This window comes from Leptonotus elevatus, chromosome 2 (genome assembly GCF_054856555.1).
Source record: "Leptonotus elevatus isolate MCC_2025b chromosome 2, RoL_Lele_1.0, whole genome shotgun sequence".
Lineage (NCBI taxonomy): Eukaryota > Metazoa > Chordata > Actinopteri > Syngnathiformes > Syngnathidae > Leptonotus > Leptonotus elevatus.
In genome coordinates, this window is record NC_141240.1 from 9392551 (window position 1) to 9407111 (window position 14561).

At 39.1% G+C, this 14561-nt stretch overlaps 2 protein-coding genes across 4 annotated transcripts in view; one reads left to right on the plus strand and one right to left on the minus strand.

The window, feature by feature from the left end:
- The window catches only part of dzip1 (DAZ interacting zinc finger protein 1), a 26641-nt gene extending 15688 nt beyond the window's left edge, over positions 1–10953 (plus strand). The window contains 10 exon segments of the mRNA XM_086070314.1: positions 609–660; positions 937–981; positions 1165–1224; positions 1789–1952; positions 4163–4361; positions 4549–4723; positions 5463–5836; positions 6044–6165; positions 6241–6406; positions 9968–10953. Coding sequence (XP_085926440.1) covers positions 609–660; positions 937–981; positions 1165–1224; positions 1789–1952; positions 4163–4361; positions 4549–4723; positions 5463–5836; positions 6044–6165; positions 6241–6406; positions 9968–10056 — 1446 coding nt within the window. The 3' untranslated portion in view covers positions 10057–10953.
- Positions 1–14218, minus strand: part of cldn10d (claudin 10d) — a 15852-nt gene extending 1634 nt beyond the window's left edge. The window contains exons 1-5 of one of the 3 annotated variants that reach the window (XM_086068358.1): positions 13932–14218; positions 13686–13847; positions 13514–13595; positions 13329–13436; positions 13025–13244 (exon numbers count right to left, since the gene is read on the minus strand). In XM_086068358.1, the coding sequence (XP_085924484.1) occupies positions 13058–13244; positions 13329–13436; positions 13514–13595; positions 13686–13847; positions 13932–14163 (771 nt within the window). In that variant the 5' untranslated portion in view covers positions 14164–14218 and the 3' untranslated portion in view covers positions 13025–13057. Of the gene's footprint in view, positions 1–13024; positions 13245–13328; positions 13437–13513; positions 13620–13685; positions 13848–13931 lie in introns of all 3 variants that reach the window. The other 2 variants (XM_086068356.1, XM_086068355.1) reach the window with 2 other exon arrangements.
- Positions 14219–14561: the final 343 nt, after the last annotated feature.

Consider the following 14561-nt stretch of genomic DNA (forward strand, 5'->3'; position numbering starts at 1 on the left):
TAAACTAGCGACTGGGATAAAAGTTCGTTTTGTGGTTGATACGCTTCGTCACCATCGTCGTAGCGTAATTAGGTCATAATTACGGCGCGCGCGTGCATGCATTTTGTTATACATTGATACTTTTAATTAAGTCTGCTTGATTGTTATCACTCAAAATGCATCAAATTGATGTTTTTAAATATTAAATATTTTTTGCATTCCCAATTACCCTCCTAGAGCGGTCGTATACTTGTCACATTTTTCATCCCTGATTAATGCCTAAATATTATTATTTAAGAAGAATCAGTGTGCGCCCTGCAAAATGTGTGTTAATTGACCGCAGTCAATTTAAACATTAAAAAAAAAATTCAGTCAAATGAAAAATGTTTTGCTTCAACCCTTGTAATAAAGTATTTCGCCACTTCCCTGTGTTATTTCCAACCACAAGTTACCCATTAAACTAATAAACATTAATTTTATTCTTTGTATTTTTGGATCTGTACATGTGCCTAGCAATGTTGCTGGTGAGTGGTACTCAGTGTAATAACAGTTTTAACTAGATTCAAAATGACAAATAATGTGTTCATGCCATATTGTGTCATAATGTTTTTATTCTGTTCATCTTGCAGATGCAGAATACAGAATCTTCAAAGCCACCCACTAAAGTACTTAAAGTACCAGGTAAGAGATTCTATTAGTAATTTCTGGCCTATAAGGCGCACCTGACTATAAGCTGCGCTAGCTAAATTTGGGGAATACTGAAGTTTGTTGTTTCTTACGCTTCCTTTATAGTGCGAGCTTGTGATCTGATGGATAAGCCGCACCTTTGTATTAGCCGCAGGGTCGAATGCAAGTGAAAAAAGTAGCGGCTTATAGTCCAGAAATCACTGTATTCCCTCATTAGGAAACCACCAACGTGATCCTGATGCAATCTCCTTCTCTGTTTTCCCGTATTAGTAAGTGCACCAGCTCCAGAGCCTAAACCAAAGAAAGTTGTACTTGGTGAGTTCTGAACCTGAACTGAAAAATAAACGTGAACTTCCAGAGTGTCTGAGAGCATGGCCTTTGTTGCATGGTGTTTTTTGGAAGGAATACCCACTCTGCTCCTGTCCCACTTTTCTTATAACCCCTATTTTATCTCCTCGACTTCCAATGCCCTATGAACCTCGTGTGCTGCTCCATTAGAGGAGCTCATCTCTGTTCCTCAGCTGGATCCGATACAAGAACTGTCAGAAGAGGAGGAAGGTAATCGAGAACTTGAAAGTCTAGCAGAGTCGGTCCGACTGCATGTTGTTTGCATGGATCATCATCGGCATCAGTCTGTTGAGCAGCCGTTTTCTCAGCTTTGTTGTGATTGAGACCATCGTTTGTTATGTTCATTTATTGTATTTTGTTTGTTCGTATTTTGTTTTTCCCGACCACCCCAAGACCTTATGTTGTTGTGGCCAAGTCCAATTCAAAGCCACTGAGAGTTACATAAACAGGTTGAGTGGTTTAGATGCACTTGATCAACTTCATTAATTAACAAGTCGTTGGTCGTTTTTGCTTTTATGTCCTTACTTTATTTATTTTATTTTATTTATTACAGTTACTGCTCCTCCAAGTGTAAATTAGCCTTCCACACTATGTCCAAAAAACAAGTGCTTCTTTTGTCGACTTACACACCTGCAAACAAATGAGCAGTTCCTACTTAAATCGGCATGTGACCAGATACAGAAGGGTCAGTCAACTTGCCAACCTACATGCAAGTACCGGTACACAAAATGACCTTTACAACTGTTAATAAATGGGCAGTTCAATCTTTTACAGACTTGAGCAGCATCCACGAGAAGAGGCCAGTGGAGAAAAAGCCTGAACCTATTCCAGAAAAGAAACTCAGGGTGTCTGTCAGAAGAACTCCGAACAAGACCGAAATCAAGCAACATCTTGAGCAGGTTGTAATGACGAAGCTGGAGAGTTTAGGAGTGAAGCCGGTAAGCTATTGCTCTCTTGCACAACCGTGTACAACCTATTATCGCATACCCGGCTGATTGATGGTCTGATGTTACAAAAAGCTTTCATTTCTCTCAGCTGTAGACAACACATAGTAAGAGCTATGAAAGAACAGCTAGTAAGATTCGATGACTTGGAAAAAAAAACTGGCTCTTCTTTTATTTAATTATCTTTTTATTATTTCTATTACATGAAAGGCTAATTATTTTGTCATACTGTCACAGCATTGGCCAATGCCTTTCTTAAGTCAACCAAAGATCGCAGGTGTAGTTGTAATTTTGTTGAGAAGCCTATGATTAAGTCCATAAATCCACAGTGAGGCCCAGTCTCCACGTTCTCCTCTCGAAATATGTTGAAAATGGCTCCACTGAACTAGATGAACTAAAACTATCCTGGCTGAGCCCCACACAATATGGCTGTCACATAGCCATGCTGAGTTCCTGTCAAAGGCAGGAGCCACTCAGACCCTGAAAGGAAGTTGATTTAACAGTAACTCCGTTTAAACATTATTGGCTGTGAGCAGTGGAATTCAGTGCCATATTGGCTGTGAGCAGTGGAATTCAGTGCCAATCGTGCCCAATACATGTGATTGCATGACTATGCATTAGGGATAGACCGATTATCGGCCGGTCCAAGTATCGCTGCCGATATTTGGTATTTTGGCAAAATCGGCATCGACCTTATTAGGAATCTGAAGGCCGTTAAAGTGTAACTCAACAGGAGGCCAGACTCTTGCTCCACCCCTCATTAAGATTTGAAATCAGCACTCAAAAGGGGTGTTGCCTGGAAGACCGTTGGGTTGCGAATAGGGAGAGGGTTGGGCCTGGTCTGGCTGCCTGTGATTGACAGCAGCAACTGGCTAAGGAGGCGTGTACGAGAATGAGCCAGTGGGTGGCGGAGGCAACTATGCCATGCGGCTCAAGTGACGGAGTGCGTATCTTCTCGTCTAAAGAAATTGTGTTTATCTCAATGTTTAACCTTAAGATGGCACAAAACACACGTTTTTTTCCCCCAAATTAAGCTTTCAACAAACATGCACGGAAATATCAAAATAATGACCAGGGCATGTAGACACCAGTTAATACATTTTATCATCAAAAAAAAAAAAAAAAATCGATTTAGTGTTGTATTAATTACTCTTTAAAGCTGGTATCTCACTGAGTGGTGAATGCTTGCGAAATCAGCGAAATTAGGGTTTTCATTATGATTTTTAGGATGTTCACAGACAGTTTTTACATGTCACAAAGACATTTCGAACATATTGAGAAACCTTTTACGAACCCTGACGAAACCCCCAAATTAGCTACATTCGCAAGGAACTTTTCATTTATGGATTTATTTAAATTTCCACTTCATAAAAAAATTATGCTGACACTGGGAACTCGCTACACTTTTTATATTAAAAAAATATATATATATGTTGACATTTTTTAAAACTTTATTTACAAATAGAAAACTTTAGGGAACAATTTACTTGCTTAGTTTTTAATTCCGCTTAACATGCTGATGACCCTGGAATCTCCCTGCAATTTTTGTTCAAATTTTTATTTCAACAAAACTATCAATTTTTTCTTTGCAAATTAAAAAAAAAAAGTTAACTTTTAAACTTTTGACTCTAATATTTTCTCTTTTACTGCAAATGAATATTGGCTATTGGTCTCCTTGACCAATAATAATCGGTATCGGCCTTGAAAAAAACAGCGGTCTAGCACTACTACGAATGGCAAACTGTTAACAATTGTTCTGCGTGTGTATGTCATGAGATGCCAGAGATACATTTTACTATTCAATAGCTATATCCTATTTTTCTTTTTTCTTAAAAAAAGAAAGAAAAAAAGCTATATCCTATTTATCCTGCTAATCTGAAAACAGATGTACTGTACATATATTTTGAATATTTTTTTATTATATGTTATTTAATTTTCATTATTTAATTTTGGTCCCTTTCAATGTGACACAGCTAGGCAGGAGGGTGGCGCCCTTGCACCCTCCATTAATGAGATGCAAATCTACTTTGAGACACACTTTCGATTCCATGTTTGTTTACGTTCGTTCACGTTTCTTCTTTTTGTTTATTCTATAGAATTAGCAGCGACTTAAGGTGGTGCAGTAATAATAAAACACATCAAAGTGCCTAAACAGGGGCGTGTTGATTTTCATCCTTGCATATTCTCTGTACCACTATTCTCAGGATCAGAGAAAACTGACTACCAAAGACCTCAGGACCATTCTTGCTAACTTACACACAAAGCAACAAAGCCTTGCAAAGAAGTTGCCTGACTATTGGCGCCATCGTGTGGACATAACTAACACTTTGGAGCAGAAGCTGGGCATGAAGAGGAAGGAAAGCAATCTCCAGTCTCCGGAGAAATCCAAACACTCCATTCAGGGTACGATCAATTCATTGCGCAAGCCTCTTAGTAAATGACATCATCTGGCTTAAGTCAGCTATCTTATTAGCAGTCACAGTCACACTTATTAGTCAGTCTGTGGAAGATTGGTTCTGCCACACACACAAATTAAAGTCCCAAAGCTGCTTTCAAGGGCGGATGTCATCTGTGTTCCTCTTCTGTGTAGTGTTACGGACGCGCCCTCGGTCCAGCAGTCTCCCTTCCAGGGCATCGCAGGGCATCTCTGAAGCTGTGGGCCGACAAGCCAAGACGCCCCAACCAGCACCAAGAGTCAAGACCACCATCCAACCAAAGACGTCTACACCCAGCCACAAAGCTGCTCAGAAAGAACACATTCCCAAGTAAATCAAATTCTTAGGACGGGAAGCTCCAAATGAGCATCTTGTAATCAATTAACAACTTTTATCTACATGTGTATGTTTCAGGGTTATTATAGTTTTGGAATTTTTCATTTTAGTTGGTTTTTATTTCGTTTAGTTTTTTTTTATTTAGTTAGTTTTAATTCATTTTCAGGGTGGTTCTGTTAGTTTTTTATTAGTTTTAGTTATTTAATAAATGTTTTGTTTAGTTTTAGTTTCAGTATTAGTTTTAGTTTTTTTTTAATGTGTATTACTTGTGCTCAATATTTACAAAACACCATGGGAGCGACATCATCTGAAGGTGCATTTCTATTGGCTGCTGCTCCTAGATGAAGTCACTTTTGTGTGACACACTTTCAAATGTCCTTATTCCGGTTATTATCAAAATAAATTACTTAAATCACATTTAAAATCATCCCCAAAGGCGCATGCATTAAATGAATTACCAAAGACTGAAACAAATGACATTTTTGCTATAATTATAGTTAGTTTTAGTTATTTTTGTTTCAGTTAGTTTTAGATTTTTTTAAAAAGCCTTTTCGTTTTAATTTTATTGTGTTAAGGAAATCGTTTTTTGAATTTTATTTATTTTTGTTAGTTTTAGTTAACTAAAAGGACTTTGGTATGTTTATAGTAAATATATATAATTAAAGTTGTATAGTTAAAATGACAAATGTTCACCTGAGTGTTAAATTTAAAAGAGACTTTGCTTCTGCCTTAGAACGCCGCCCTTCAGTTTTTTTGTGGATCCAGAAGACGAGGATACAGACATGGAGGACACTGAGCCTCCTCAACACCAATGGGGAAAAACTTCACATGGCAGAATCAATAAGGAAGAAGCAGTTCAAATCAGTTCAAGAAAATCCAATTTGATCCAGGCCAAGCCGGCTCCAGCTGGGCCGTCATACTTCAAAAGCCAGCTCGCTGGTGACATGACCAAGACGACGGCCATCATCAAATTAGAGAGTGACTACGAGGATGAGGACTACGAGGATGATTTCTCAGATGTCAGTGAGCTACAGGAGATTGACTCTCGACAGCTCCAGAGTTTCAAAGACCAGAATGGCAACGTACAAAAGACAAACTTTGGTAAAGGTAAGCTGGACAAGTACCGGTACTGTAACTTATAAAAAAAAATCCAATGAAATTTTTGTGTAAAATGTAAATAAAAATACATTCATTCATTCTCCAAACTGCTATGATTTGTAATTCCTTTTCAGCCTATATACAATTGAATACAAAGAAAAGTTGTTGTTATTGCTACATTTTTGTCATTTGTGGCTTTGTCCTTTCTTTTTTTAGAAAAAAAAGTCAGTGACCTGGCAAGGAAAATTGAGAGTCTGGCTGCACATAAGCTGTCCAAAAAACCAGTAGGGGGAGTGAGCATCTTGCCAGTGACCAATGATGAGGTTCAGGAATTCTTGGTGAGGCTGACGTGAACGGTAAGCAATTTTGGATATTTTAGGATTTTCAGAGTTAATGTTGGAATATGTGGACAGTCGTCAGATCTGGAGGAGAGCAGTGAAGACGGCAATTCCTCCTTTGAGGACAAACAAGGAAAGTCGAAACCGCTTCACATCTCGAAGAGCCAGGACTCAGTTAACACTAGCGTGTGGGACTCCTCCACAGGGAAAGACACTTCCATGGGAAAAGCTCCCAGATCAGGTCAGTGCCTCGCCTGCGTGCCTCAGTGGCTCCCTGGCCCTTAGTGAGGAAACTCACAATGAACATTATTATTCAATACATTTGTACATTGGCAGCAATGGCATAGTGGTTAGCTCTGCTTCACTCTCAAGAGTTCCAGGCCTCCTAATGCTTGCGTAGGTTTTTTCTTGATACTCCAGCTTCTACCACAGTCCAAAAAACATGCATTTACAAATAATTTGTCCATGAGCATGACTGTGATTGTGACAGAACGTTACGCGGCCAAACCCGGAAAACAGGTGAGCGAGCTTCCTGTGTGTGGCGAGTTAACTAGCGCATCGAGCTGATGTCACGATGGTTTGAAGCCAAACTTGATAATGTTTTGTTTTCTTTATGGCTGGTGCCTTTGGACAAAAGTTGAATGCATGCATGTTTTACACACGTGGAGGAAATTGTTGCTACCCCTCTCTTAATGAAAGAAAAACTCACAGTGCTCACAGAAAGAACTTTATTTTGACAAAAATAACCAATGGAATTTGAATTATGGTTCAACGGAATTACTTTATTAAAAACTTCTTTTTTTTTTAAAATAAAGTCATGAAAGAGGCCTGGACAAAAATGACTTTTGTAACTTTCAATGAGACTTCTGCACTTAGCAGGTATTTTGGCTCCCTCTTCATCAGCAAACTGCTCCAGTTGTTTACCTAACAGCTGCTTTCTTCAGACAGCATGATATCCAATCAGCATTTTTCATCTCCTTCCGCCCATGTTTAATCGGATTTACAGTACTGCTCAATAGTTTGTGAACCTCTTGAGAAATTTGGATTTTCCAATTGTTTCAACCTGATTTTGTTGTTCAAGCTGAACCATTACATTTTATATGAAGTAACAGGTGTAGGTTTAGCATTCCAGGGAATCATGAATTCAGAGGAATATTGTGAAATCCTGGATGATAACTTCAAGCTGTCCTTTGTGAAGTTACAGCCTGGTAGAAGATGGATCATGCAACATGACAATAATCCAAAGCATTCCAGCAATACAACCAAGGAATGGCTGTAGAACAACAAAATTCATGTTCTGGATTTGCCCAGTCAAAATCCTGATTTAAATTCTTTCAAAATACTGTGGCGGGACCTGAAGCGGGCAGTTTATGCTAGACGCCCATCCAACCTCTCTCAATTGGCTGCATTTTGCAAGGAAGAGTGGCAAAAATTCCCTCACAGTAGATGTGAAAGACTGATAAGTACCTAAAGAAAGTGTTTGGATGAAGTTCTCATTGCAAAAGCAGGTTCAATGTCTGATTAAGTGAGAGGTTCACATACTTTTGCACCCATAAAAATAATTTGTTTTTCTTAAATCAACCACTTTTGTTCAAGAATGAATGACAATATTATCATTATTTTTGTTCAAGTCCATTATTTTCAATGTCAGCATTGTAGATTGGGGTGTGACTAAACATTTAATAAGGTTTTTTTAATATTTTATCCAAAAAATCTGACCATGCCTGCAGGGTTCACAAACTTCACAAAATTAGAAGGCCACTTCAAAATAGACCCAAGTTTTGCTCTTAGCCTTTCCTATGTGTTTTGGGTCCTTATCCTGTTGCAAGAGGCATGACCTGCGATTGAGACCAAGCTTTCTGACACTGGGCAGCTCATTCACTCCAGAATACTTAATAGTCTTGAGATTTCGTTGTACTCTGCACAGATTCATCCTATACTAGATGTAGCATAGCAGCCCCAGAACATAACAGAGTGTTAGATTGGGCCTCTTAATGATTAGATAGGTAACTTGAGCTCGGCCGCTGTGTCGCTGTGATTTGTCCTGGCCTGGCTATCTGCACTCTGGCACATTTATCCAGCAGAATCCAGTTAAGACCACCAGGTCACACATTGGCTAGGCTGGGCCGGTCCCCGTGGGGGTGGACGGCCGAGGTAGTATAAGAGTAGCAACCATTTTGAGTGGGGCAAGCCTTCTTCCGCGTTCAGCAGATAAGGCTCCATTGCTGTGTACTCAATCTTTCTGGCATCCAGTAAATAGTTCAACTGAGAATATGCAGTCTCCTGGTTGATATTATTAGTATAGCAAGCATTCAAGATAAAAGAAGCGGTGAAAGTTCCCATCTGAACTTTACAAGAGCCTCCTCCATGTTTCGCCATAGAGACTGTGTTCTTTTCTTGGTGTGCTTCAAATTTGCATCTGTTAGCGTAGAGCTGATGTGCCAAAAGTTTCCAGTTTTGTCTTCTCCTCGAAGCTTTGTGGCTTGTCAACATGCAGTTTGGCAAATTCACTATTTATTATTTATTTGTGCAACTGTAATCACAAGAACATCAAGTTGCTTGGAGATGATCTTATAGCCTTTACTTGCAACATGCTTGCTGATAATTTTCTGATAAAATCGAATCCCTAGAGAGAACTTGCTATTTCACTTTCTCTGGTCCATGTTTTAGTATAGTATACACCATGTCACCAAACAGCACAGTGACTACTTGTTACCTTTTAAATAGGCCAATTGACTTCGTACAAGTTTGAAGACAACTGTGATGCTAATTAGAGGACACACCTTTGCTGAACATGTCTCTTTTCTAGGGGTACCATCATTTTTGTGTAGTCCGGTTTCATGACTTTGTTTTTAAAATAATACAGTTGAGCCACAATTCAGAAGCAATGTCCGATTTTTATTTCATTTTGATTTATTATTACTTTGACAGATTCAAGTTATTTCTGTGAGGGTTCTGACATGTATCTAAATAATATCTGTGCTGGCAGGAAGTGCTTTCACGTGTTTTGGCGAATGCTGAAGTTGGTTGCTCCATATTCCGGTTTCTGGTGGTTTTGGTGGGACTGGAACTGAGGAGCCCCAAGGAGAACATGAATAAAACGTTTTGCAACTATAAATATTCATACAAAGTACTTCGGTGTCAGTTTTGCCCACTTATCAGGCTATAAATAAGCAACAATGGATCATAGGAGAGGGTAATAGAACCTTACTTTGAGATCTGTCCAAAATAGAAAGACTTCAACGAGACATAAAAAGGGAGGAAAAGGGGAAAGTAGGAGAAAAATGATAGATTTAGTCAAATGTGCATTTTATTTTTTATTTTTTTTGGGGGGTTTCTTGGGGTCTGTTGGTTATGTTTGTGACGTTTGTATTTTGTGTTATGGGGGGGGGAAAAAAGATAATCTGTTCAAATAAAAAACATTCAAAAAAATAAAATAAAATCACCAAACTGACGAAAATTAAAGTTTTCTGAGATCTCGTTACGGTTTTGCGTTATCTTGCAATTGTTGGTTTGGTATGTCTCCTGAGAGGCTCGCCAATGGAACGGATTTCAATTCATTTCAATGGGGAAAATTCACTGAAATAAAATGTTGGTAACAGAACAAATTAATCTTGTAGGTCAAGGTCCCATGCCTTACGGATCTTTATTAGAAATGTGAAAATGTTTTTACCCAAACTACAGGGGGGGAAACTTGCAATGAACAAAAGCGTATAAAATGTTCACGAGTGCAATTTAAAGGACTATATTCCCCTGTCAAATTCTTACTTTTCATGATGTGCTGTTGTTTTGTGTTTGTTAGGTTTGACTGAAGCTGGAACAGGAAGCACCTTGAAGAGCAGTCTGTGTTACACCAGTGACATCTGTGACTTAGAGGATTTTAACATTTAGCACAAATGACAGTCCTGCTCATCAGACAGTGGTAAAGCTTTTGATAAATTGCAGAACAGCAGACAACAACACCGCTGATCAGACAAAACCTACAACCTCAAGTCCATATACGGAAAACGGACTCAACTCATCTAAACCGTATATGTTAGCATAGCTTAGCATTTTCAATATTACCTCATCCCTGTGCCAACTGTTTTGCACAGGTTTTCAAATGTGCATTTTTATTTTTATTTTTTCATATATCGTATACGCATTCAGTGGTAAACAAAATTATTAGACCACGTGTCATAAAACCAAGAAAACAAATATTATAGATTTTTTTCAAAAACATGTTTATGTTTACGATGAAAACTATTATTTGTTTTACTATTTTGAACAAGAATGTGTAATTTCGTGACATGCATCCGCTAAAACTATTCTTCATCAAAAAGAAAATATACAGTACAGCCTCATCAAAGTTGTAGCATAAAAGGAATAGCAATGTCAAAAAGTGCAGATTGTAGCACTTTTCTGTAACTGCTTTTGAATTTTGGACTTTTAATTACAGTATGTGAACCATATTGAGTTAAGTTTATGAAAAGGTCTATAAATTAGTGATTCTATAATTTTTTTATGATCCCTTGGTATTATTCACGGGATTTTACAGTAATATGAGCTTCTGCATACTGATATGTAAAGCATGACAAAAAAATATTTAGGGCAACTATTGTATAGTATAAACCGTACATTGGCCTTTGGTGGTCTTATAAATTTGTTTAGCACTTTGTGTGTCGTCACTTGTTTATAATTCTTTGTTAAATTAAGCCATGATGTACTATATTTTTCTATAGAGAAGTATTTTACAAGCAATAGAAACATTTTTGATTGAGGAATACATTAAACCTCTTACAAAAACCATCACAAGATTTTGCTGTTGTTTTTAAATATACGTTCCATGTGCCATATTTTAGTGGTGGAAAGGCTAAGTGTCTTCCATTCTATGGCCGTATGTTGCTCTTGTCTGTGCAGGTGGCCTTCCAGCAGCTGACCAAACTGCAATCTACATTTCTAACAAAGTTCAATGTTGCAAAGCATCTTGTGTTCTGGAAGGAATTCTCACAATTTGGGCAAGAATTTGAACTTCTTTTATAGAGCACTTATAAAGCCAACCAACCGTAGCTGAATTTAGTGTTGTACATGAATTAATTATATGCCAAACATAAAACACATTTAATAATCATGATAAGAACAATAAAGTATTCCTTTGTAAGAAAAACAAAAATGTCATCTTTAAAGCATCATATAAGTCAATGACATCAGCGCCGCCTGTGTGTCTTTTATGTCATTATGCTCCACCCATGGATACTTGATACAACTACATCTATAACTGCCTTTAAAATACAAGGAAGATTTGTTATCACCCACCTAAACCGCAAAGTGGCGCCATTAATATATCTCATGAAGTGTCAATACAGATCTGTTGCTGTTACTTAAAAAAATAAAAATAAAAAAAGTTTACTAACAACTTCCACGACAATGAAAATTATCTTAATGAATTGGGATTTACAGAGTGGCGTGGATGTATTAGGGCTGTAGCTATCAAATATTTTTAGAATTGATTATTGTGCATTTATTATTCCATCAAATAATTGAATCAAATGTTATTTTGCATTGAAGTCTTCCAAACCCATTTCCCCACAAATAATGTTTATTAGCCAATTATTATTTTTATTCGGTATTGTTTAGTGATTAAAAAACAAAAAGTAATCTCACACAAAATGAATTGATTTGTACTCGCCAACCTTTTAGAAAGTGATTCAGTTACAGTACTGGTACGGTCATTGTTTTACTAAGTAAAAGCAGATTTTTGTAAACAAAAGATCATTCGTCTGCTACACTCACAGTATGTTAGAAGAAGGAGTGTCAAAATTTGTGCATTCATTTTGAGTTCAAGTTCCTTTAACGCCACAAAAAACATTTTAACGCAATTAATGACCGCCTTGTAAAGCCTGTACTGGGAAAATTCCAGTCGGAACGCAGCAGACACGTCAAAATTTAGCAGTAATAAATTTAATAATAATGCCTATATTTGTTACAGAGCCCCTCTGGTGCCAGGGTGTTAAAAACTATTTTTTGTTTTTGTTTAGCTTTTTAGCAGTTTAGTAAACTACCCACACTTAAGCACGTCAATAACAAACAAAGAAGAACACTCAAATAAATAGATACAAGTTTGATTTATTTGAAAACTGGAGTAGTGTTGAGTGTGAAACTCCATGATGTTTTGATTTTGTGGAAATGAGAGCAGGTTAAAATCAGTGTTTTTTTTTTTATATATATTGACGGCAACGAGGAAACCAGCGTTTTCACCAATGCAAAACTGAAAACACTGCCATCTTCAGGCCGGAAAATGCAATTGCGTGTTAGGTTAGATAATATAAGCTAAAGGATCGCAACGGTATAGCCAACTTCAGCGTCGCTGCTCATTTGAGTTATCCATCGTTTGCAGAGTGCATAGCTAATCCTCACATCAAATTGACCAATTTCTCCCGTCAGACGAAGCGCTTGTGGAAGCTAAACTGAATACTGAATAGTTTTGCCGATAATGGAGGATCTATGGCAAGAGCCAAAGCGTTAGCATTAGTAGCGTGTTGCCTGAGCTAAAACTAATGTCACAATTTGACAGTGTGCTGGCTGCCGCAGGGATTCCTGTCCCGACCAATCGGTTTTGGTCGGTGCGGTATACAAAAATAATCACCTTGCATTTCTTCTTTTATTCACTTTATGGCAATTTTAGCAGAGAGAGTTATTCAACAGTATCCATGTAATGCATGAAGCACTCTGGCTCTCGCCATAGATCCTCCTATACACAGTATAAGCAAAGTGCGCATCTGGGCAGCGCGGTGCATTATGGGTAGGCCGGCTACCAACTTGTCATTGAAAACTAATGGAGATTTCTCCAAACGTATTTATCAAGAAGACTGGCCAATACCTCTGTGGTTGTTTGCCAATACAAGTCAGTTGCTCAGACAAAGTCATCCCTGCTGAAGGTGCCAGTCGTCTTTGTTGGTGCTCTGCTCGGTTGACTCCTCCTCCCCTCATAAAAGAGCGGTGGCCTCAGAGTGACCCTGGACGAGGTGGGTGGGAGCATATAAGACTTTCGGGTGCGGGCAGTGGCGTAGGTGGCTGGTCTCCGGGGTCGGTTCGAGGAACTGTACAGGAGCAGAATTGAGAAATTATATCAGCAAAAAGCCTTTTCAAATGGGAAATTTTAGCAAAAGTGTTTCTTTTTTTACCCCGACGGAAGACCTTCTTTTCCAGAGAAATACACCAGCACAGTCCCACCGCAGAGCAAAAGGATGGAGCCCCCCCAGCCAATGAAAACTGCGGCTCCAAGCTCAAATCTGAATATTGACGTAAATACATTGTGGTTGATCCCCCGCCCACCACGAACGCATCTCCTCAGACAAACCGTACTCACTTTTGTGCCCTGAAAGTTGGGTCGAGGAATTCTGTGATGACTCTGTTGGCCCACCAGGAGTAAGTGATCATACCACAGAAGCCTAGCACAAAAATAGCCCGTTCTTCTGAAATCCAGGGTGTCATTTGTAAAGGTCGGTACACATTCACAGTTTGCCGAAAGTCAGGTTTACCTGAGACCAGGTAGGTTATTCCACCCGCAAAGGTCACCCTGGCATTTGCAATCTCTGATCCGCCTATTTTGGTGCACTTCATGCCAATGAGAGTGAGAACGCCACCAAAGAAGCCAGTGATGACCGCGCAGACTGCTAATGCTCGACAGGCATGCAGGAACGCTGCAAGGGAATGTCAAAGGCAGCATGAAAATTGGAGCCAAACATTTGCCCGAGGTTCTACGTGATGTCCTGTCCGGGTCGTACCAGGCAGGGCCAGCATGGATGGGTAATCTTTGCAGTCGGACACCCCTGTGGTGTCGGAGATGCAGTCCCTCCACAGGTTGGAGTAGTAGTTGGAGGTGGTCAGCACGATGCTGCCCACCTCAGAGAAGGTCCAGTACTCTGTGGGAAGGGTGGAGCACACCAGGATCCAGCCGCAAAGGCAGGACACGAAGCAGCCAATTTCCGCGTACATCACCACTGTCCTGTACTCCATGGTGAGTGGCAATCCTTAAAGAGAACACAAACGCGGAACTTTCCCTCTGTAACCTTCCGATGACACTGCTGCTTTGGCTGCAGTTTGCTTTGCATCTTATCTTTTTGGACAGTTTCACCTTGTCAGCATTCTTCACTTTTCCCAGTGCACAGGTGCCCAAATGAGGGCTACTTAAGTCATCTTTTGTTTGCCTGCGTGTGCGACTTGTGAGACAAACTGGACTAACCAGAGTAAAGAGGCTGCTCTCACGGTTTGGGAAGTTGAAACCGCACATCCGTTTTCAACCACTTGTGAGCTGTAGTCTAATCTCAGCTGACTTTAAATCATTTAAGCATCGGCGCTTTTCTTCCTTCAAAGTATTCAAAGGGATTCTGTGTCTTGTTCAGAAGCACTTAAAG